At 37.8% G+C, this 20,097-nt stretch overlaps 1 protein-coding gene across 4 annotated transcripts in view; it reads right to left on the reverse strand.

The window, feature by feature from the left end:
- EIF5B (eukaryotic translation initiation factor 5B) overlaps positions 1–20,097 on the reverse strand; it is a 72,866-nt gene that overhangs the window by 27,752 nt on the left and 25,017 nt on the right. For 2 of the 4 annotated variants that reach the window (XM_060413928.1, XM_042246422.2), the window contains exons 4-10: positions 18,769–19,444; positions 17,226–17,443; positions 16,679–16,829; positions 8,668–8,763; positions 8,057–8,146; positions 6,203–6,277; positions 2,964–3,247 (exon numbers count right to left, since the gene is read on the reverse strand). In XM_060413928.1, coding sequence (XP_060269911.1) covers positions 2,964–3,247; positions 6,203–6,277; positions 8,057–8,146; positions 8,668–8,763; positions 16,679–16,829; positions 17,226–17,443; positions 18,769–19,444 — 1,590 coding nt within the window. Of the gene's footprint in view, positions 1–2,963; positions 3,251–6,202; positions 6,278–8,056; positions 8,147–8,667; positions 8,764–16,678; positions 16,830–17,225; positions 17,444–18,768; positions 19,445–20,097 lie in introns of all 4 variants that reach the window. The other 2 variants (XM_042246423.2, XM_004006136.6) reach the window with 1 other exon arrangement.

Genomic DNA, 20,097 nt, shown 5'->3' on the forward strand with positions numbered 1-20,097 from the left:
TGCTTTTTGCTTCTCTTCTTTTCACAGCTATTTGTAAGGCCTCCCCAGACAACCATTTTGCTTTTTTGCATTTCTTTTCCATGGGGATGGTCTTGATCCCTGTCTCCTGTACAATGTCACGAACCTCATTCTATAGTTCATCAGGCACTCTATCAGATCTAGTCCCTTAAATCTGTTTCTCACTTCTACTGTATAATCATAGGGTTTTGATTTAGGTCATACCTGAATGGTCTAGTGGTTTTCCCTACTTTCTTCAACTTAAGTCTGAATTGGGCAATAAGGATTTCATGATCTGAGCCACAGTCAGCTCCTGGTCTTGTTTTTGCTGACTGTATAGAGCTTCTCCATCTTTGGCTGCAAAGAATATAATCAATCTGATCAGTGTTGACCATCTGGTGATGTCCATGTGTAGAGTCTTCTCTTGTGTTGTTGGAAGAGGGTGTTTGCTATGACCAGTGCATTCTCTTGACAAAACTCTATTAGCCTTTGCCCTGCTTCATTCCATATTCCAAGGCCAAATTTGCCTGCTACCCCAGGTGTTTCTTGACTTCCTACTTTGGCATTCCAGTCCCCTACAATGAAAAGGACATCTTTTTGGGGTGTTAGTTCTAGAAGGTCTTGTAGGTCTTCATAGAACCGTTCAACTTCAGCTTCTTCAGTGTTACTGGTTGGGACATAGGCTTGGATTATCGTGATACTGAATTGTTTGCCTTGGAAACGAACAGAGATCATTCTGTCGTTTTTGAGATTGCATCCAAGTACTGCATTTCAGGCTCTTTTGTTGACCATGATGGCTATTCCATTTCTTCTAAGGGATTCCTGTCCACAGTAGTAGATATAATGGTCATCTGAGTTAAATTCACCCATTCCAGTCCATTTTAGTTCACTGATTCCTAGAATATCGACATTCACTCTTGCCATCTCCTATTTGACCACTTCTAGTTTGCCTTGATTCATGGACCTGACATTCCAGGTTCCTATGCAATACTGCTCTTTACAGCATCGGACGTTGCTTCTATCACCAGTCACATCCACAACTGGGTCTTGGTATCTCACTCTTAGACACTGCTAAATTTCTACGATTAAAAACAATTCACTCCTAAAAATTGTTTTTATTCAAAAGTAGTAAAAATATATTCCCATGCACAGACTCATATGAGACCGTTTTGTAACAGAAATACAAATGACAAAAACTGGAAACAATTCTAATGTTTTTTACCTGGTGAATGGACACACATAAATGTGGCATATCTATATATAACAGAACACTACTGTCAGTTACAAGGAACACAGTACTGACAGAACAGCAACACAGATGAACAGGCTTAAGTGAAAGAAGCCAGATACAAAAGACCACAAAATATAAAGCTGCATTTATGATGAAGTTTCTGGAGAAGATGCTTTCCTGAGGCAGGAAACAGATGAGCAGTTGCTTGGGGGCAGGAATGGGTAATGATGCAGATTGGCACAAGGATCTTTCTGGGGTGATGAACATATTCTAAAAGTTGAGTTGTGGGAGTGGCTGCACAACTCTGTAAATTTACAAAATGTCACTGAATTGTAAACTTAAAATGGGTCAATTTTACAGTATGTAAATCACATCTCAACCAAGCTGTTTAAAAATTGTTGAGCTAGGACTTCCCTGCTGGTCTAGTGGTTAAGAATCGGCCATACAGTGCAGGAGACACGGGTTCGGTCCCGGGTCCGGGAAGATCCCACATGGCGCAAAGCAACTAAGCCCATGAGCTACAACTGATGAGCCCATGAACTGCAACTAGAGATAGCCCGAGCACAGCAACGAATACCCAGTGCAGCCAAAAGACTTTTTTTAATTGTTGAGCTAAAGATGACCACTGCATATTGTTAAATGGCGGGGGGACGGGCGGGAAGAAATGCATCCACTAAATTTATTACTTAATTTTAATTAAAAATTTTTTTTAAATCATGAGGTTCATAACCAGATTCACTGCCAAGGGTAGTTCTTCCATCTCACTAGGGAATGAGATAATAGGGAACTCTCACTTTCTGATTATACCCATTCTGTCTGTAAATCATCAAGCACAGTACACAATGTCTAGCTGAAGCAGGTGCTGTGGGAAGAAGCAGAGACACAAGCAAGGGAAGGGAGGGGATTTAGAGGGTGATCAGAGATACTGCTCAACATCCTAAAATGAAGAGGACAGTCCCCCACAGCAGACAATTCTTAGGCCCAAAAACGTCAGTAGTGCTGAGGCTAAGAAACCCCAATTTACAGTAACAGACTTTGTTAGTCCTTTAGAAATTTGGAAAATGTATTCCTAACTAAACTTTACAGAAGGAAAAGGGAAATACTGACACAGAGGTATTCACAAACTGAAAGCTAGAATTGCACATGAAAAAATTAAAGAAAGCTAAAAACAATTTTTAGTTTTAAAACAGTTTAGCCTCCTCAAAGCAAATTAGTTTTTAGTGTATTATTTATGCTAAGCTGACATAACTAGAGTAAACTACCTCCTCAAGTCTAGGAGAAGTAGTAGTAGAGGTCTAGTGCATTAAGAAGGGAAAAGAGCAAGAGGCAGGGTATGTGAACTTGACCAAACAGAAGCCTCAATAACCCACCTGATTTAAACTAGAGGGACCACATGCGTCAGAATGACTAAACACGTAAGGCAAACAGTCAATTAGAGCACATAAGCTCAGAATACCTCTGTAAATCTATAAAAAAACTCTCAAAGAGCACACTAAAATTTGGATTAAAAAAAGAAAAAACTGATAAGGCAGTCACAATTCCATCTTAGCAAACAGTGAGGTCCTTGGGTTAGACCAGTGTCAAGGACCTATTCTGTCTCAGCATCACAAAAACTGAACAGATACCAATCCAAGACTTTTTTAAAATTGCTCCTCAATAGAAGCCTTTGTTGTAAAGTTCTAATGATCACAGAGGAAGGGGGAGGAAAGGAGTAGAGAAGAGGAAAAATGAATACCTCAATCCTCCGTTTTGCTTTGTCATAAGTCCGTTCTTCTTTAGTTCGATCGTCGTCAGAATCATCCTCAGATTCTGAGCTTGCGTCTTTGCTCGGCTTTTTATCCAACGTCTTCCCAGCGTCCTTCTCATCTGACACCTTTCCATCATCTTCTTCACCTTCGCTGCCTTCACTGTCTCCTTCCTCCTCCTCTTCGTCTTCACTCTCTTCTTCCTCCTCCTCCTCCTCTTCCTCCTCCTCCTCCTCTTCAGGGTTTTCTTTTACTTCTATATGCACTGTGTTTTCTTCTTTCAGGAAAAGACATTTTGAAATAAATCAAAGATAAAAATGAGATTTCTATCAAGACAGAGACCTTAAAGGCAAAATAATACTGAAAGGGTACTAAATAAGGCAGTAACATTTTACTATATAATTCAAAATTAATGTTTCCATACATCATAAATGCAAAGTTTTGTCTACATACTACAGTAAAGATTGCCTTTTAACAGTAAAAACTTAATGCATTAACCATACTTAAGCTAATAAATAAAGGAAAGCATCACTGGCCAGGATACACTGTCCCAGAGAGGACAGAACCCAGGGAGGGGAGCACAACGTTCAGTACTTCCTCCCCACCAGGGGCATCTGTGGACCCTGGAGGAAGCAGCTGAAAGGCTATGCAGTGCTCTTAAAGGCCCCTCAATGCTCAAGGGTCCAGACACTGGGAGTTCAGGCCTACCAAGGATTTCAGGGGGGCAAGGTAGACGGACACTGAGTAGTGCTCTTACTGTGGGGTGAAATACTGAAAAACTCTGTGGAAGTAACAGGATAAGCAGGATCTCCCCGTTACTGGCAGATCACCTCCAGGTTCTCTAAATTCCAAATGGGGAATAAGATGATTCTATATTGCTAGTTCACTCAGACTCCTGGTAGATGTACATATAAATTCTCTCTGGATAAGAAAACACCAACTTTGCCATCAAATTATTTCTACAGTTTCAAACAACTCAGGAGAAAATAAAAACAAACTGGGTTGTATCATAATAAAACTGATGAAAACAAAGACATATGGAAACTTTAGGGTGATACCTGACTTTTAAACAGAAACAATAAAAGCCAAGACCGGGGACTAGGATCATCAAAGCATTAATCAAATTACAACAAAGAATTTCTCATTTAGTATGTCACCTTCAAGAATGAAGATGAGGGATTCCCTGGTGGCTCAGTGATGAAGAATTTGCCTACCAAAGCAGGAGACATAAGTTCGATCCCTGGTCGAGGAAGATCCCACATGCGGCAGAGCAACCAAGCCTGTGTGCTACAACTATCAAGCCTGTGCTCTAAAGACCAGAAGCCCCAAGTACTAAAGCCCCCATGCCCTGGAGCCCATGTTCTGCAACAGAAGGCACCACGATGAGAAGCCTGTGTACCACCAACTAGAGAGTCAGCCCCTACTTACGGTAACTAGAGAAAAGCCCACGTAGCAATGGAAACCCAGCACAGCCACAACTAAATAAATTTTTTTTAAAAAGAATGAAGATGAGATAAAGCTGTTTCAGAAAAGCAAATATGGACAGTCTCTGTAGCAGATTCACACTGAAGGGAATTCTAAAAGATATTCTTCAGGCTGGAAGAAATGACCCCAATAGAAGCTAACAGATTGAGGAAGGAAAGAAGCACCACAAAAGCTAAGAATGTGAGTAAATGTCAATGTATACCCATTGTTGTGTGTGTGTGTTTTAAAGCTTGTAGGGTTTAAAAGAGAGAATTAAAGTAAATAAGAACAATGGTATATATAAGCTGAGAACTGTTCAAATGTAATTTATGTATTCTATGGTCTTTTATCTTGCCTGGAAAGAAGGTAACAGACATAGTTCAGAAGTCAAGGTTAAAACTGTCTAGAGTAACCACCAAAAGTAAGGAGAAAAGTACAAAATATCCAAGCTCATGAAAGGGCATAAAATGGAATTTTAAAAAAAAAATCAAATAATCCAAAAGATAGTTAGAAAGGAGAGAAAAAGAAATAGAACAAATAAGAGTAAGATGATAAATATAAAATCACTAAACTTCATTAACTGTATTAAATTCTAGATGTAATGGGCTAAGTGACAAACTAGATTTAAAAACCTCAACTAAATGCTGTGTAAGGATACAGAAAGTGTAATACAGACAGAAAAAAAATCAAGTAAATTAAAGCTGGTATAGCTGTATTAACACACGATAAAGCGGACTTTAAGGAAAAAGACATTACTAGAAATAAGAGATAAACCGGTCAATTCATCAGAAAGATGTAAGATTACATTCACTTAATAATACAGCACAAAAATACATAGAGCAAAAATTAATATAACTCTCAGAGAAAAAGACAATCTATAAGCACAATGGGAGATTTAAGTATACCACTCTCACCACTCTCAGCAAAAGAGAGAAAAGTACACCAGAAAAAAAAAAAAAAATCAGAAGCTGAACAAAATAATCAGCAACCTAAATATAGATAGCAAAGCACTCAACAAATGCTGAATATAAACTCTTTCCAGTCACATGAAATATGTAAAATAACCAACCAGTTGTTGGGTTGTAAATTAAGTCAACACAATTCAAAGGATAGAAACACGTGTTTTCCTGATCACAATGAAATAACAAAGATATGTAAAGTCCTCATTTTCATAAATTAAGAAATAAACTTCTAAATAAATTACAGGCTAAAATATCAAAATAGAAATTCTAAAATATCAATATATCAGAACTTAGAGAATTTGGCTAACGCCAGGCTTAGAGAAAAATACATCATTTTAAAAAAAGACTGAAAAAACAAAAAGCCAAATATTCACTTCAAAAAGTTAGGAGAAAGCCAGCAAATAAAACCCTAAAAAAGACGCCAGGAAGAAATGACTAGGAAAATCATCTTTTATTCATAGTGATTAGGAGGAACTCTACTATCTTGTTTGTATTATCTTTGTATTTATTCTAAGTTAAAGAGCTTTAATAACCTATTCTCATTTGTGAAAATCACCATTCTAGGAAAAAATGCATTCTAAATCCTAGGCAACTACCTTACAAATCACTTTCTGAAAAACCATTTATTAATAAAATCAGGATCCACAGGAGGATTTAGGGATCAAGGCAATGGAAAGAGCCAGACTGTCCTCTATCTCCAGGAATGCTCGTGCAGCTTTCACGATCAAGAGACTACTCCTTTAAACACAGACACATCACCAATAGCCAATGGACTTATCAGCGCATGCTTACGAGCTACTCACCTGTTTCTCTCTCCTCATCACTAGCCATAGCTTCCCAGTCATCCAACCCAGCATCCTCCGTTTCTTCTTCCTCTTCTGTGGATTAAAGTTTTCATTAAGGACATAAAGATTAGATCTAGACATTTAAAATTGCTTTTAGAAAAAAAAAATGTAGAAAACTATATTGACATTTAAAAAATGCTTCAGTTATAAAAAGAAGTATGTATATCACTTCATTCTTTGCAACTATTTTTCAACATACCTAGCAGGTTAAATCCTTTACTGTCACTAAATGCTTCACAATTTCCTCATGTTTTGCATACAATATATTAAACTTAACCCAGATTTCATATCTGAGGTAAAATATTGCTGTTCAGTCGCTAAGTCATGTCCAAAATATTAGCAACCCATTGAAATATTCCTTTAGATCTTGAAAAGGGTACATGATGACATTCAGTTCTTGAGGACAAATGGAATTTCACATATATCTTCTTTTTGATCTTCAAACTATATACATAAGAATATATTGTTTATTTAGCTTTAACCTCTTCAAATACATACAAATACTACTTAAATTACATAGTTGGAGGTACAAATCTACACTTCTATTCCAGCTGAAAGTAAGAACAGCATGTTGTGCTTCCAACCCAAAAACGGCCAGAAAGGTTTAATTTTGAATTCAAAGACTATAAACTCTCCTTATTAACAAAAATGACTCTTTTTACTTACATCTAATCAAGTAAAATCATTCTCAAATGAAAGGAAGATGAGGGTGGAACATGGGGTATTTGTTTCCCTGTCATAATTACTATTTGCCAACAAGCCTGGATACATTTTCCTGAGGAGGAGGAAATGAGTCAGAAACATGAACCCTAAACTCCTTCTAAATTAGTAACTCTTTCTACTGCTACAAATTACCACCTAAAGTAGCAAGTTCCCATTAAGTCTATCAACATGAATGTCTTTGATCTCATCAGGTTAAGCTGAGGCAGGCTGAGGAAAACAATCCTTTTTACATTGAGAATAGGAGGGGAAGAAAAAAAGGATCAGTAATACTGGGTTAGCCAAAAGGTTCATTTGGAGTTTTCTGTACCATCTTAAAACAAACCCTGAATGAATTTATTGGCCAACCCAGTATTCACAAATGTGGGTCAATCTTGAAAAAAAAAAAAATTTGTTTTGTATTGGGGTACAGCCAATTAATGATGTTGTGACAGTTTCAAGAGGACAGCAAAAGAACTCGGCCATACATATACATGAATCCATTCTCCCCCAAACTCTCCTCAGTCTGGGTCAGTCTTAACATTCTCTAAAGCAACTCCTACTCCTGTCTGTAAACACCGGAGATTCTCCTGATTTTACCTACCATACAATTCAGCCAGCCTCTGGCTCTCCTAGCAACACCTAGTTTCACGAATTAGAACAATGTTTAAAGAAAAAAAAAAACCCCAGAGATGTTCTCCAATCTCAAAACACACACACAGAATGAGTAAACTGAATCCTCTCACTAATTTAGTGAACAGACGCTGACCTCTCAAGATCTTAAAATGTCAATTCTTATGGTTCTTAATAAAAGCTCTGATCAAAAGTGCTTCCAATTTGCTTCCAAAGGATTTAAACAAAGAACTTTAGGGTTTTTTGGCACCACCTAAGAATTCTGACCCACAAATAAAAACATTAGAGAAAATCCAAATACCACTTCCAATACTACTGTAAAGAACAAAAGTGATTCACGTCTCACCTCTACAATTTTTTCAGAGAAAATGAAACAATTTAAAGAAAGAACTACAAAGTTAGAAGGCCATTCTGCCAGACATCTGGTATCCCCAAACTAGTGACGACCAAGACAACTGAAGACACATGAGCACTACTGGCCTGGTTCAACAGGAGGCGGTGTCTCTTCTTTTTCGGGTACTCCTTGCTCCACAGCTTCTACAGCAGCACTTAACTCCACCGGTTCAGAAACTGATCAAAGGAACAGAAACCAACTTAACAATCCTTTCCAGTGCATTTCCTGTTAGGATACTCTGTTAACTACTGAATAAACACCAGTAGTACAATCTAAATTCTTTAGTAGGTTTACAAAACATTTAATACCAGCTATGGTTTTTTACAAACAGGAAACTCGTTTTTCTTTCCGACAAGACTAGAATACAAAATTACAGAAGGTTGAGAACAAAACAGCAAAAAAAAAAAAAAAGACAGTCATGCTTTTTCAGTCAAGGACAGTTATTCATAGCATAGCACCCAGATTTTACAAACAGATGTATTTTTCCATTAACCTGTCATTTGAATCAGTGGAGAATGATATTAATATGAAACAAGGTACCAGAAGTTGGTTTCAATATGCAATTCTGGTTTGACTTCTTTTTATTTATTTTTTTCAATTTTTTTTTTTTACTTCTTTTTAAAAGACTTCAGCTTTTAAGGTTATAGGGGAAAAGGCAACCAAAACTGTTTCTAAATCACAGGTTTTATATGCAAACCTTTATTTTCCATCTGCTGTGGTGGTTTTTTCTTCTTTTTATCTTCATAAATTGGCCTCTTCTTTGGCAAAGAGTCTTTTGATGGCACTTCAACACCTGAGGGATAAAATTGGAAAATTTCAGGGTTTAAACTACTTGCTTGTCACCTAAGATATACTATTTAAGAAGGTAACATTTTATTCACCTCAGAGATACATACCCTAAAATATAAAGAACATTCATGGAAAACCTTCTTTTCAACATAAGGTATTTTAAACATGCATTAAAAATCCATCTTTTTGGTGTCTAGCTCTTTGACTTTTGACAATTGCTTGCAGTTACATAATTACCATCATCATGAAGATGCATAACAGTTCCATCACCCCGGGCTGCTCGGGGAGGTTAAATCCTGTTCACATTCTTAAGTCCCTGGCAACCACTGATCTGTTCTCCATCCCTTAAGACAAATAAAACTTTACAGTCTGGCTATCATAATGGATCTGAATCATCCTCGTTACTATATGTATCAATACTTCGTTTCTTCTTACGGTGAACAGTAGTCCAGTGTATGGACAGACCACAGTCCGTTTATTCAATAGACAGCTAAAGGACATCTGAGTTATTTCTAGTTTTTGACATTATGAATAAAGCTGCTCTCAACATTTGCACGCAGATTTTTGTGTGAACGTTTCTCTGGGATACACATTGTGGAGTGGATGGGACATTAAATACGTACAGTTGACCCTTGAAAAACATGTAGTTCTGGGCTGCCAACCCTCCAAGTAGCTGAAAATCTGCATATAACCTATAGTCAGCCCTCCATATGCATAGTTTCCAAATTACTGGATTTAACCAATCACAAATCCGTGTGCTGTAGTATTTATTATTGAAAAGAACCCTCATAATTCAAATCCATACTGTTCAGAGGTCAACTGTATTTAAATTTGTAAGAAACTGCCAACTGCTTTACAATTCTGCATTCTCACCAGTAGCACATGAGAGTTCCAACTGGTCTTGCCAGCATTTGGTAAAGAAAAATGATGGGTTTTTTAAATTTACATATTCTAATAAATATGTAGTGATACCTCATAGTGGACTTAATTTGAATTTCCTAATGGCTTCCCTCGTAGCTCAGTCAGGAAAGAAACTGCCTGCAATGCAGGAAACCAGGGTTGGATTCCTGGGTCGGGAAGATCCCATGGAAGAAAACGGCAACTGACCCCAGTACTCTTGCCTGGAGAATTCCATACACAGAGAAGCCTGGCAGGCTACAGCCCACAGGGTCTCAAGAGTCAGACACGACTGAGCGACTGAACCACCACCATGGTGCCGAGCATTCCTTCCACGTGCTTACAGTATCTCAGTGAAGGGTCTCTTCAACCTTTTGCCCCTTTTCAAATAGGATTGTTTTTCTTGTTGAATTCTGAGTTATCTTTATATACACACACACACAATTTTCAGATGTGTGATTTTTAGGTATTATCTTTGATATTCTCTCAATGGTGTCTTCTGAACGGCAGAATTTGTTAACTGGACTTCCTCAATTTTATCATTTTTTTCCCTTTCATGGATTACGCTTTTGAAGTTGAACCTAAGCACTTCCTGCCTAGCACAAACTCATAAAGAGCTTCTCTGTTTTCCTCTGAAAGTTCTTCACATTTAGATCTACAATCCATTACGAGTTAAATTCTATATAATGAGTGGGATTGAGGGCTAGGATTTTCGTTTTATTTTTTGCACATAAATGTCTAATTATTCCACTATCACTTGTAGCAAACACCATATTTCATCTACTGAACTGTCTTTTCCTATCACACAAAGAAATGCAAAAAAGCAAAATGACTGTCTGAGGAGGCCTTACAAATAGCTGTGAAAAGGAGAGAAGGGAAAAGCAAAGGAAAAAAGGAAAGATATACCCATTTGAATGTAGAACTGCAAAGAATAGCAAGGAGAGATTAAGAAAGCCTTCCTCAGTGATCAGTGCAAAGAAATAGAGGAAAACAACAGAATGGGAAAGACTAGAGATCTCTTCAGGAAAATCAGATATCAAGGGAACAAATCATGCAAAGACGGGCACAATAAAGGACAAAAATGGTACAGACCTAAAAGCAGCAGACGATATTAAGAACAGGTGGCAAGAATACACAGAAGAACTATACAAACAAGATCTTCATGACCCAGATAATCATGTATGATCACTCACCTAGAGCCAGACATCCTGGAATGTGAAGTCAAGTGGGCCTTAGGAAGCATCACTACAAGCAAAGCTAGTGGAGGTGATGGAATTCCAGTTGAGCTATCTCAAACCCCAGAAGATGGTGCTGTGAAGGTACCGCACTCAATATGCCAGCGAATTAGGAAAACTCAGCAGTGGCCACAGGACTGGAAAAGGTCAGTTTTCATTTCAATCCCGAGGAAAGACAATGCCAAAGAATGCTGAAACTCTCGCACAATTGCATTCATCTCACACGCTAGTAAAGTAATGCTCAAAATTCTCCAAGCCAGGCTTCAACAGTATGTGAACCGTGAACAAAGGTTCACGGTTCCAGGCAGAGGAACCAGAGATCAAATTGCCAACATCCGCTGGATCATCAAAAAAGCGAGAGTTCCAAAAAAACCATCTATTTCTGCTTTATTAATTACGCCAAAGCCTTTGACTGTGTGGACCACCACAAACTGTGGAAAATTCTTAAAGAGATGGGAATACCAGACCACCTGACCTGTCTCTTGAGAAACCTGTATGCAGGTCAGGAAGCAACAGTTAGAACTGGACATGGAACAACAGACTGGTTCCATATAGGAAAAGGAATACGTCAAGGCTATATACTGTCACCCTGCTTATTTAACTTATATGCTGAGGACATCATGAGAAACACTGGGCTGGAAGAAGCACAAGCTGGAATCAAGTTTGCCAGGAGAAACAGCAATAACCTCAGGTATGCAGATGACACCACCCTTATGGCAGAAGCAAAGAACTAAAAAGCCTCTTGATGAAAGTGAAAGAGGAGAGTGAAAAAGTTGGCTTAAAGCTCAACATTCAGAAAAATAAGATCATGGCATCAGATCCCACCATTTCATGGCAAATAGATGGGGAAACAGGGTAAACAGTGAGAGACTTTATTTTCGGGGGCTCCAAAATCACTGCAGATGGTGACTGCAGCCATGAAGTTAAAAAACGCCTGCTCCTTGGAAGAAAAGTTATGACCAACCTAGACAGCATATTAAAAAGCAGAGACATTACTTTGCCAACAGAAGTCCATCTAGTCAAAGCTATGGTTTTTCTAGAGTCATGTATGGATGTGAGAGTTGGCGTATAAAGAAAACTGAGCACTGAAGAATTGGTGCTTTTGAACTGTGGTGCTGGAGACTCTTCAGAGTTCCTTGGACTGCAAGGAGATCCAAACAGTCCATCCTAAAGGATATCAGTCCTGAATATTCACTGGAAGGACTGACGTTGAAGCTGAAACTCCCAATACTTTGGCCACCTGATACAAAGAGCTGACTCATTTGAAAAGATCCTGATGCTGGGAAATATTGAAGGCAGGAGAGGGGATGACAGGATGAGGTGGTTGGATGGCATCACCAACTCAATGGACATAATTCTGAATAGACTCCAGGAGTTGGTGATGGACAGGGAGGCCTGGTGTGCTGCAATCCATGGGGTCACAAATAGTCAGGACACGACTGAGCGACTGAACTGAACTGATGACACAAAGAAAACCTGACCAGAGAGACTGTTCTGTTCTGTTGACCTATTCGTTTACCCTGTAACCTGTATCACACTGTGATTGTTGTATTTTTACAGTCAGTCTTGAAATTGGATATTGAGTCTTCCAAGGTTCTTTCAAAAATACTTTGGTCGTTCTAATTCCTTTATCTTTTCGCATACATTTTAGAAACAGCTGACAGACAGCCACAGAATATTCTGCCATAATTCTGACTGAAATTGCACTGAATCTACGAATCAGTTTGGGAGAACTGGTATCTTAACAATATCACACCTTTGACTCCACAAAAGCAGCATCTCTCTATTTACATAGGCCTTTGATTATTTTCATCAGTGTTTGTAAATTACAGTTTTCAGCATTCAGATTCCACAAATACTAGAATTCTAACTAAGTATTTCACTTTCTTTTATGGGGGGTACCACTATAAATAGTACTGTTAATTTTATATGTTAGTATTTATAGACTAATTGCTGCTGCTGCCGCTGCTGCTAAGTCACTTCAGTCGTGTCCGACTCTGTGCGACCCCATAGACGGCAGCCCACCAGGCTCCCCGATCCCTGGGATTCTCCAGGCAAGAACACTGGAGTGGGTTGCCATTTCCTTCTCCAATGCATGAAAGTGAAAAGTGAAAGTGAAGTTGCTCAGTTGTGTCTGACCCTCAGTGACCCCATGGACTGCAGCCCACCAGGCTCCTCCATCCATGGGATTTTCCAGGCAAGAATACTGGAGTGGGGTGCCACTGCCTTCTCCGAGGCTAACTGCTAGCATATAGAAATACAGTTGATATTTGCATACTGGCGTATCTATAATCTTCTTAACCTCACTTACTAGCTATAGCATTTTGTGGGGGATAGATTCCATGGAATTTTCTATAAAGACAACTGGCATCTGTGAATAGACAATTTATTTCTTTCCAACCTGCAGGCCTTATTTTTTGCCTAATTGCCTGAATCACGACATTCCAGACCAATGTGGAATGACTGTGATGAGAGCACATACCCTTGCCTTAATCACAATATTAGAGTTTATTAGTATTCAGTCATTTGAAAGTAAGTGTAATAACTGCATTTTTTTGGTAAATATCTTATATCAGGGAAGAAAGTTCTCTTCTATCCCCAGTTTGTGGATCCTTATTATATATGAATACTGAATTTTTTGAAATGATTCTTCTGTATATTGAGACGATCATATAGATTTTCTTTAGTCTATTAATATGGTGAACTATTTCTTGATTTTTAAATACTGAACACTCCTGCACTACCAGGATAAAATCAACTTGGTCATAACAGACCGTCCCTAAATATACACATAAATATATGCACGTAAGTATGTTTATATAGTTGACCCTTGAATAACACAGGTTTGAACTACACGGATACTTGGACTCACATTTTTTCACTGAATACTACAGTACCACAAGATCCACTACTGGTTCAGTATGTGGATACAGACGATGGATACAGAAGGCCAACTATAAATGTCCACAAATTGGTGACTGCGTGGAGAGCCGCCCCCGACTCCTAGATTGCACAAAGGACAACTGCATTGCTGGAATCACACTGCCAATACTCTGCTGAGAAATCTGCATCTCTGTTCATGAGGGATATTGATCTACAATTTCCTTTCTTGTAATGTCTTTGTCTCATTATGACATAAGGATAATGCTGTCCTCATGAGTTGGGTGATTCTGGAAGATAATGTTTATAACTGGCAATATTTCTTCCCTAAATATTTGTTAGAATCCCCAAGTGAAATCATAGAGGCATAAAGTTTTCTTTATTGGAGATTCTTAACTGAGCTACAATGTAAATAGACATGAGTATATTTTTAAATAGATACAGGACTATCCAGGTTATGTATCTGGGTTCTGGTAGTGTGTGTGTTTTAAGGAATGTGTACTTGCTACACGCTCAGTAGTTACAGGCTAAAGGCTATGAACAGACCAAAAAGGTAACCTGCTACACAATTCATGTCACTATCTGAAAATATCTGCAGATACACTAAGAACACACTTTTTAGCTCAATGAATACGTTGTATATATTATTCTAGGTAATGAACATAGTAAATAATATTTATCTAACAAGGTGGCTTCAAAAGATATGGTCAGACATAACATGTAGTACTTCTTCCTTGAAGTGACTCAATGAGCAGACTTGTGGAGGACCTGTAATGCCCAGCTAGGAAGTTTGGATTCTTTTAATTAACAGACAATATGGAGCCTGTAAGAGGGCAAACACTGGGCAACATTATGAAGAATAAAGGAGACTGAGACTAGAGATGCCACAAGAGACACCACCTCTTCCAAGCCTGTCCTAAAGACTGATGCCAAGTTCATACTTTTAATTTTCATCTTATAAAACGCAAGTCAAACTACTCCATAAAACAGCATTTCTGAGACCAGCATACTACTCTCTGTATGGCCCCATCCTAACTTCTCCATGAGAGCTTCCAGTTTGTCAAACTACCATTGGTCAAATCCAATATTTGGATTTGCTAGTTGTACTCGAATCTGTTCTTTAGTTTCATTTTTTAAAAAGCTATATCCCTAGTTAAAAATAAAACTTTCTGAAATCTCAGTCCTGTGTTTCTCTAAATTTACTGCTTCCACCTGAACATAACACAGAGGAAGTCCCACAGATAAGTTAAATCTCAGCTCCAGGACCTCAGGCAAGCTGTTCAAGTTTCCTGAGTCTCCATTTTTTCATCTATATGATGGAAATGTAAACTTTTATGAAGAAATAATGTCAAAAATAGCATCAGTTATATACTAAATACATTAATAAATGATAGCTATTATTTTAATTATAGCATAAGCACCAAAATTACTATAAAACCTGTGGAATGCAGGGACAGGACATAAAGAGAAATCCCAAAACATTCTTCTCAATGGAGCAAAGACACTATTTTAAATCATCTTACCTGTCAAAGACACAATTAACGAAATGTTCATATTATGAAATCTAAACTAAAAGGAACCAATTTCCTTGGGTAAACGGCTGATTTCAAGGTCTAGAGAAGAAAATGTACAAGGTGAGCCTGAGCTATCTCATGGTGTCAGAAAGCAAGGAAGGGCCCAAGAACACTGCAATCAAATGAAAAAGTCATAGGGACCAACGTGACTGATCTCCTCCTAGCCAAAATAGCGTCTATTAGAACATCCAAAATGTAAATAACTTCAGGAGATGAAAACATCAATTATATAAAATTCCATTAAGATGAAATGTTCTACATCCAAAACAAAATTAAACTCATTGGTTAGCTTTGGAGGTTGTGGGGACAACAAATTATTATTTTGTAAATCCGTAAAGAAAGGGAAAGAATTCAGCATGTTTCCTGGCTTTCCTATCACAATTCTGCAATTCGTAATACAGGATACAGGCAATGATCACCAACTGGAATTTAAATTATTAGACGTTTCTGTAATGGACAAGGCTACCAAAGGGTAAACTCCCTGATCAATCTTGACATCATTAGAAGCAAGACAACCAGATGATATGCCTACTCACATGAGGCACAGGGTGCTACACAGCATTGCTAAGTAGCAACCAAACTGCTAGATCTAAAAAAGTATAAGGTATAGAGAAATAAATCAGCCAACACCAGTAGACGTAATTAGACAAATTCAGAACAGGGGAAATTCTAGAAAGAAAAATCCAGTATCTTGAACAAATAAATAAATCCATGCCAAAAACAGGGGGTGGAAGTAGTATCAAGCAAATCAACCAAATCACATCAACCAAATGCAATACTTGAATCTAATCTGGATCCTGATTTGAACAAATCAATTATAACCAATGTTTTGGAGACAAGTAAAAAAAAACACACATGGATAAAATCAAGAAATCAAGGAATTTTGTTAAATATAATAATACATACTATACTATGTTAAAAAGGAAAATCTCCTTATCTGTTAAAGACACATATTAAAGTAAACTGTGAGTAGAATAATACTGACTTCTGGAATTCACTTTAAAATACTCGGGGGGGGGGGGGGGGGAGTGGGAGGGGACCAAAACAAGAATGCTAAGTGTTAAAACTCAGTGATGCATACATGGGGACTCATTTCACTATTCTGTATTTTCATTTACAGACATACTATCATTTACATGCAAATTTATCACAGTATAGAGTTCATCTCCTGAAATAATGAAATTATCTCACCTACTTACACTATTGGACTTTTTCATAGCCTGTTCACAGAAATTCTCCTTCTGTCTCAATTCAATTCTCCTTTTGACCACTACAGAGATAACTGCTTGAGAGAACTCTCTGGACTGTTCGGTTAATTAAGAACACCACCTACCCTGAGCTTGTAGAAGTTTAAGGGTCGCTTCGGCTCTGGCTCTGGCTTCTCTCTGGGATTTAGTTAAAAGTTTCCCCTCTTTTTTCAAGCGTTCTTTCCTTTCCTTTTCTTTTTGCTTTTTCCTTTCTCTTTTTTCTTGTTCCAATCTTTCCTATAAAAGAAAACATAGCAGACAAAATTGTATTAGCTTAACAAACTACAAAATTTAAAAGCAAACACCCCAAATTTCTAACAAAGCTCTTGAGATACATGCAGAGTATTATGTTAGAAACTTCCAAATGAAAGTATTTTAAATGTACATAATGAGTATAATTAGTATCACGCGAGGGTAGACTATGTGTGGTAATGATGCAAAAGCAACTCCTGTTCGTACCCGAGGAAATAAGGCAGGATTTTCTGTACTTATCTGACTGTCTATATCTGAACAATAATGTAACTGAACTACCACGCAACTAAGAAAGTTTTACAATTAGAAAGCTAGAGATGTGTTATGAGAAGAGGATTTAAGTAAAACAATATCAATGTCAGCAACTTCACAAAAACATACCTCTTCTTTACGCTTGGCTTCTAACTCTTCAAGCCGTTTTATCCGTTCCTCCTCCTCTCTCTTCTGTCTTTCCTCCTCTTCTTTAAGCTTAGCCAGAGCTTCTTGCATAGCCTTAACTGTGGCTTTGCTAGGTCCTTTCTTCTTTTCTTTCTCCTTTTCTTCCTTTTCTCCTTTCTTTTTCTTCTTATCTTTTTTCTTTTTGTCTCCTTCATTGTCATCTACCAAAAAAAGAGGCAGAGTATTTTTAAAAGTATTTCCTACAACAGGGGTGAGCAAACCCTAGAATCCAGGGACTACAATGGGCCAGCAGCAGACTAAGGTCTTTAGGCATCAAGGCCTCCTGAGCACTTGGGAGTAGCCAGTGCATCTCAGAACAACCCAGCTGGCTTCCTTAGACGCCTGTGATGTTGGTGTTACTCTGAGTTATCCTAAGGGATTCGAGAAGACAGGAGGATGCTGTCAGAAGGAAGAATGTACCTAATGCTTCTCTAAGGTGAAGATGATAAGAAGCCTACCTTAAGGGGACAGATATTAGGATAAAACACAAAAATACAAATATGTCCCAAGAACTCTTTAGCATTATACTGAAGAATTAAAGATTCTGAAGTTACATTCATGATGGTTCTCCTCAAAGATGTCCAGACAATAAGAATTTGAGAGGTTAAAAAGCTATGCCGATTTTCCCATTAAAAACTTTCCAGTCTAAAAGAAAAATTATGTAAATCATTTGATCTTTGTTTTCATTCTGAACAAGAGGGGGAAGTTTAACTAGATAGCTTTTTTTTGTTAATTGGTTCTGGTACAAAAACATGGCTCACTATTGCTTAAAAGATATTAACTAATTTTAGTATATTGCTTATCCATTTCATTTTCATTTAAAAACCTGAATTAGGTTTTTAATAACAGGAGAGAATTCAGGTGTCATCTCACACTGAGTTATCAAAAGGAACAATATATTTTTCATTAAGCAACTTCCAGTATTCATCAGTAGCAAAAAATTGTTTTCTAAAATGAAATTCCACGAAAATCCTAGTTTGTGTACAATTCATTTGAAAGATATTTTATGCTACATACATGTTTAGCAACAAAAATCAATTTAAAACGAGTACTTAGACTAATTTTCTTTTTAAGCATCTTACAACTCAGTACCTTTATAACCAAGGACAAATAACAAAATGACTTTGGAACATAACAATCAAAATTCAGATTAACTGGAGACTTCCCCAGTGGTCCAGTGTTTAAGAATCTTCTTCCAATGCAGGGGACAGGGTTCAATCCCTGGCCCAGAAAGATCCCACATGCTGTGAGGCAACTGAGCCCATGCTCCACCACCACTGAGCCCAAGCTCCTAGGACCCCCTGTGCTCTGCAACAAGAGAAGCCACCAGAATGAGAGGCCCACGCACCGCAAGTAAGGGAGTATTCCCGGCTCATCACTACTACAGAAAGTCTGTGCGTAGCAAAGAAAACCCAGCGCAGCAAATAAACAAAGGAACTAATTATGAATCCAAACCTCTGGCCCTTCTGTCAATATTATTACCAACCTTCTGCGCCTGCGGGACCCTCTCCTTTCTCTTCAGAGGCAGGAGCTGCTCCAGAGTCAAGTGTCACTTTGGATTTCAGAGCTTCCTCCTCAGGTTTCCTCTGAGATTCTTTTGGTTTACCCTGATCCTTTTTACCAGACTCCAGCTCTTCTTTTTCTTTCAGCTTCCGCAGTTTTGCCTTTTCTTCATCCCGTTTTTTTCTCTCACGCTCTTTCTTTTCTGCCTTCTTTTGAGCCACTGTCTTAATTTTGAAGGAGGAGTCGTCATCTTCATTTCCGCTCTCAACAGTAGGACCTGGTTTGTTTTTCTGATTTTTTTTCTGTCCTTTCCTAGATTGCAAAAATTCATCTGATTCATCACCACTTTCACCAGAAGAATGTGCTCTCACACGCTCTTTAATTCTTTTACTGTTATCCTCATCCTCTTCTGATGCATCACGCTTCTTATTTGATTTCTGAGCTTTCCCCTTTGCTTTTTTGGATAGTTTATTAAAATCATCATCATCATCACTCCCAGAGTACATTTCCACTTTGGGTTTTGCAGTCTTTTTTGACTTTGAATCTTTTTCATCCAATTCTTCACTATCATTATCTTCAAAACTCTGTTTTTTGCCTTTCTGTCCTTTCTTTTTCTTATCTTGTTTTGAGATGGGTTCATCTTCATTATTTTCTGTTGGCTAAAACATGTCCACTGTTAGAAATATTAACAGCATTATATTTTCTTTCTTTTAATAACTGAAGCTGTTCAAAGTCATGTACTTCATTAAGTACACGTGGAAAAAACTATCAAAAGAATTTTAAAATATGGTTCTTTTGCAAGAATATAAAACTCGACCAAGTACCAGCAGCTGGCCTAGGACTCAAGCACATCTCACAGTCACTGTAAGTTTCGGAACCCAGGCACTCTGAAGCAGACTAAATTAATCACTAGTCCACCTCACTACCTTCCTCACACGGCATAAAAAACCTACAGGGAAAATTCAAAGAAAAAATATCTACCCCCGTCTCATTACTCTGAGGCTTATCCAATTTCAAAGGATGGGAAGGAAATAATACGGAAAATGGAGGTAGAGTTGTGAAATACTGTATTTCCAAATGTACCAATTTTATAAACTGGCAATATAAAGTGAAACAGCTTTAGATTCCCAAATAAAGTATCTTTATATCTGTGAAAGACTTCAAAATTTATTACTTCTTTCCTAAAAACTGTTTTCCCCCTTTGGTATCAGCTAGACACTTCTAACCAACATACATACATTGCTCAAAAATTTCCAAAGGCAGTACCTAAAAATGGAGCTAAGAAGAAGCATGAACAAGTAACAGTGATCTG

This window comes from Ovis aries, chromosome 3 (assembly GCF_016772045.2).
Source record: "Ovis aries strain OAR_USU_Benz2616 breed Rambouillet chromosome 3, ARS-UI_Ramb_v3.0, whole genome shotgun sequence".
In the NCBI taxonomy this organism is placed as follows: Eukaryota; Metazoa; Chordata; class Mammalia; order Artiodactyla; family Bovidae; genus Ovis; species Ovis aries.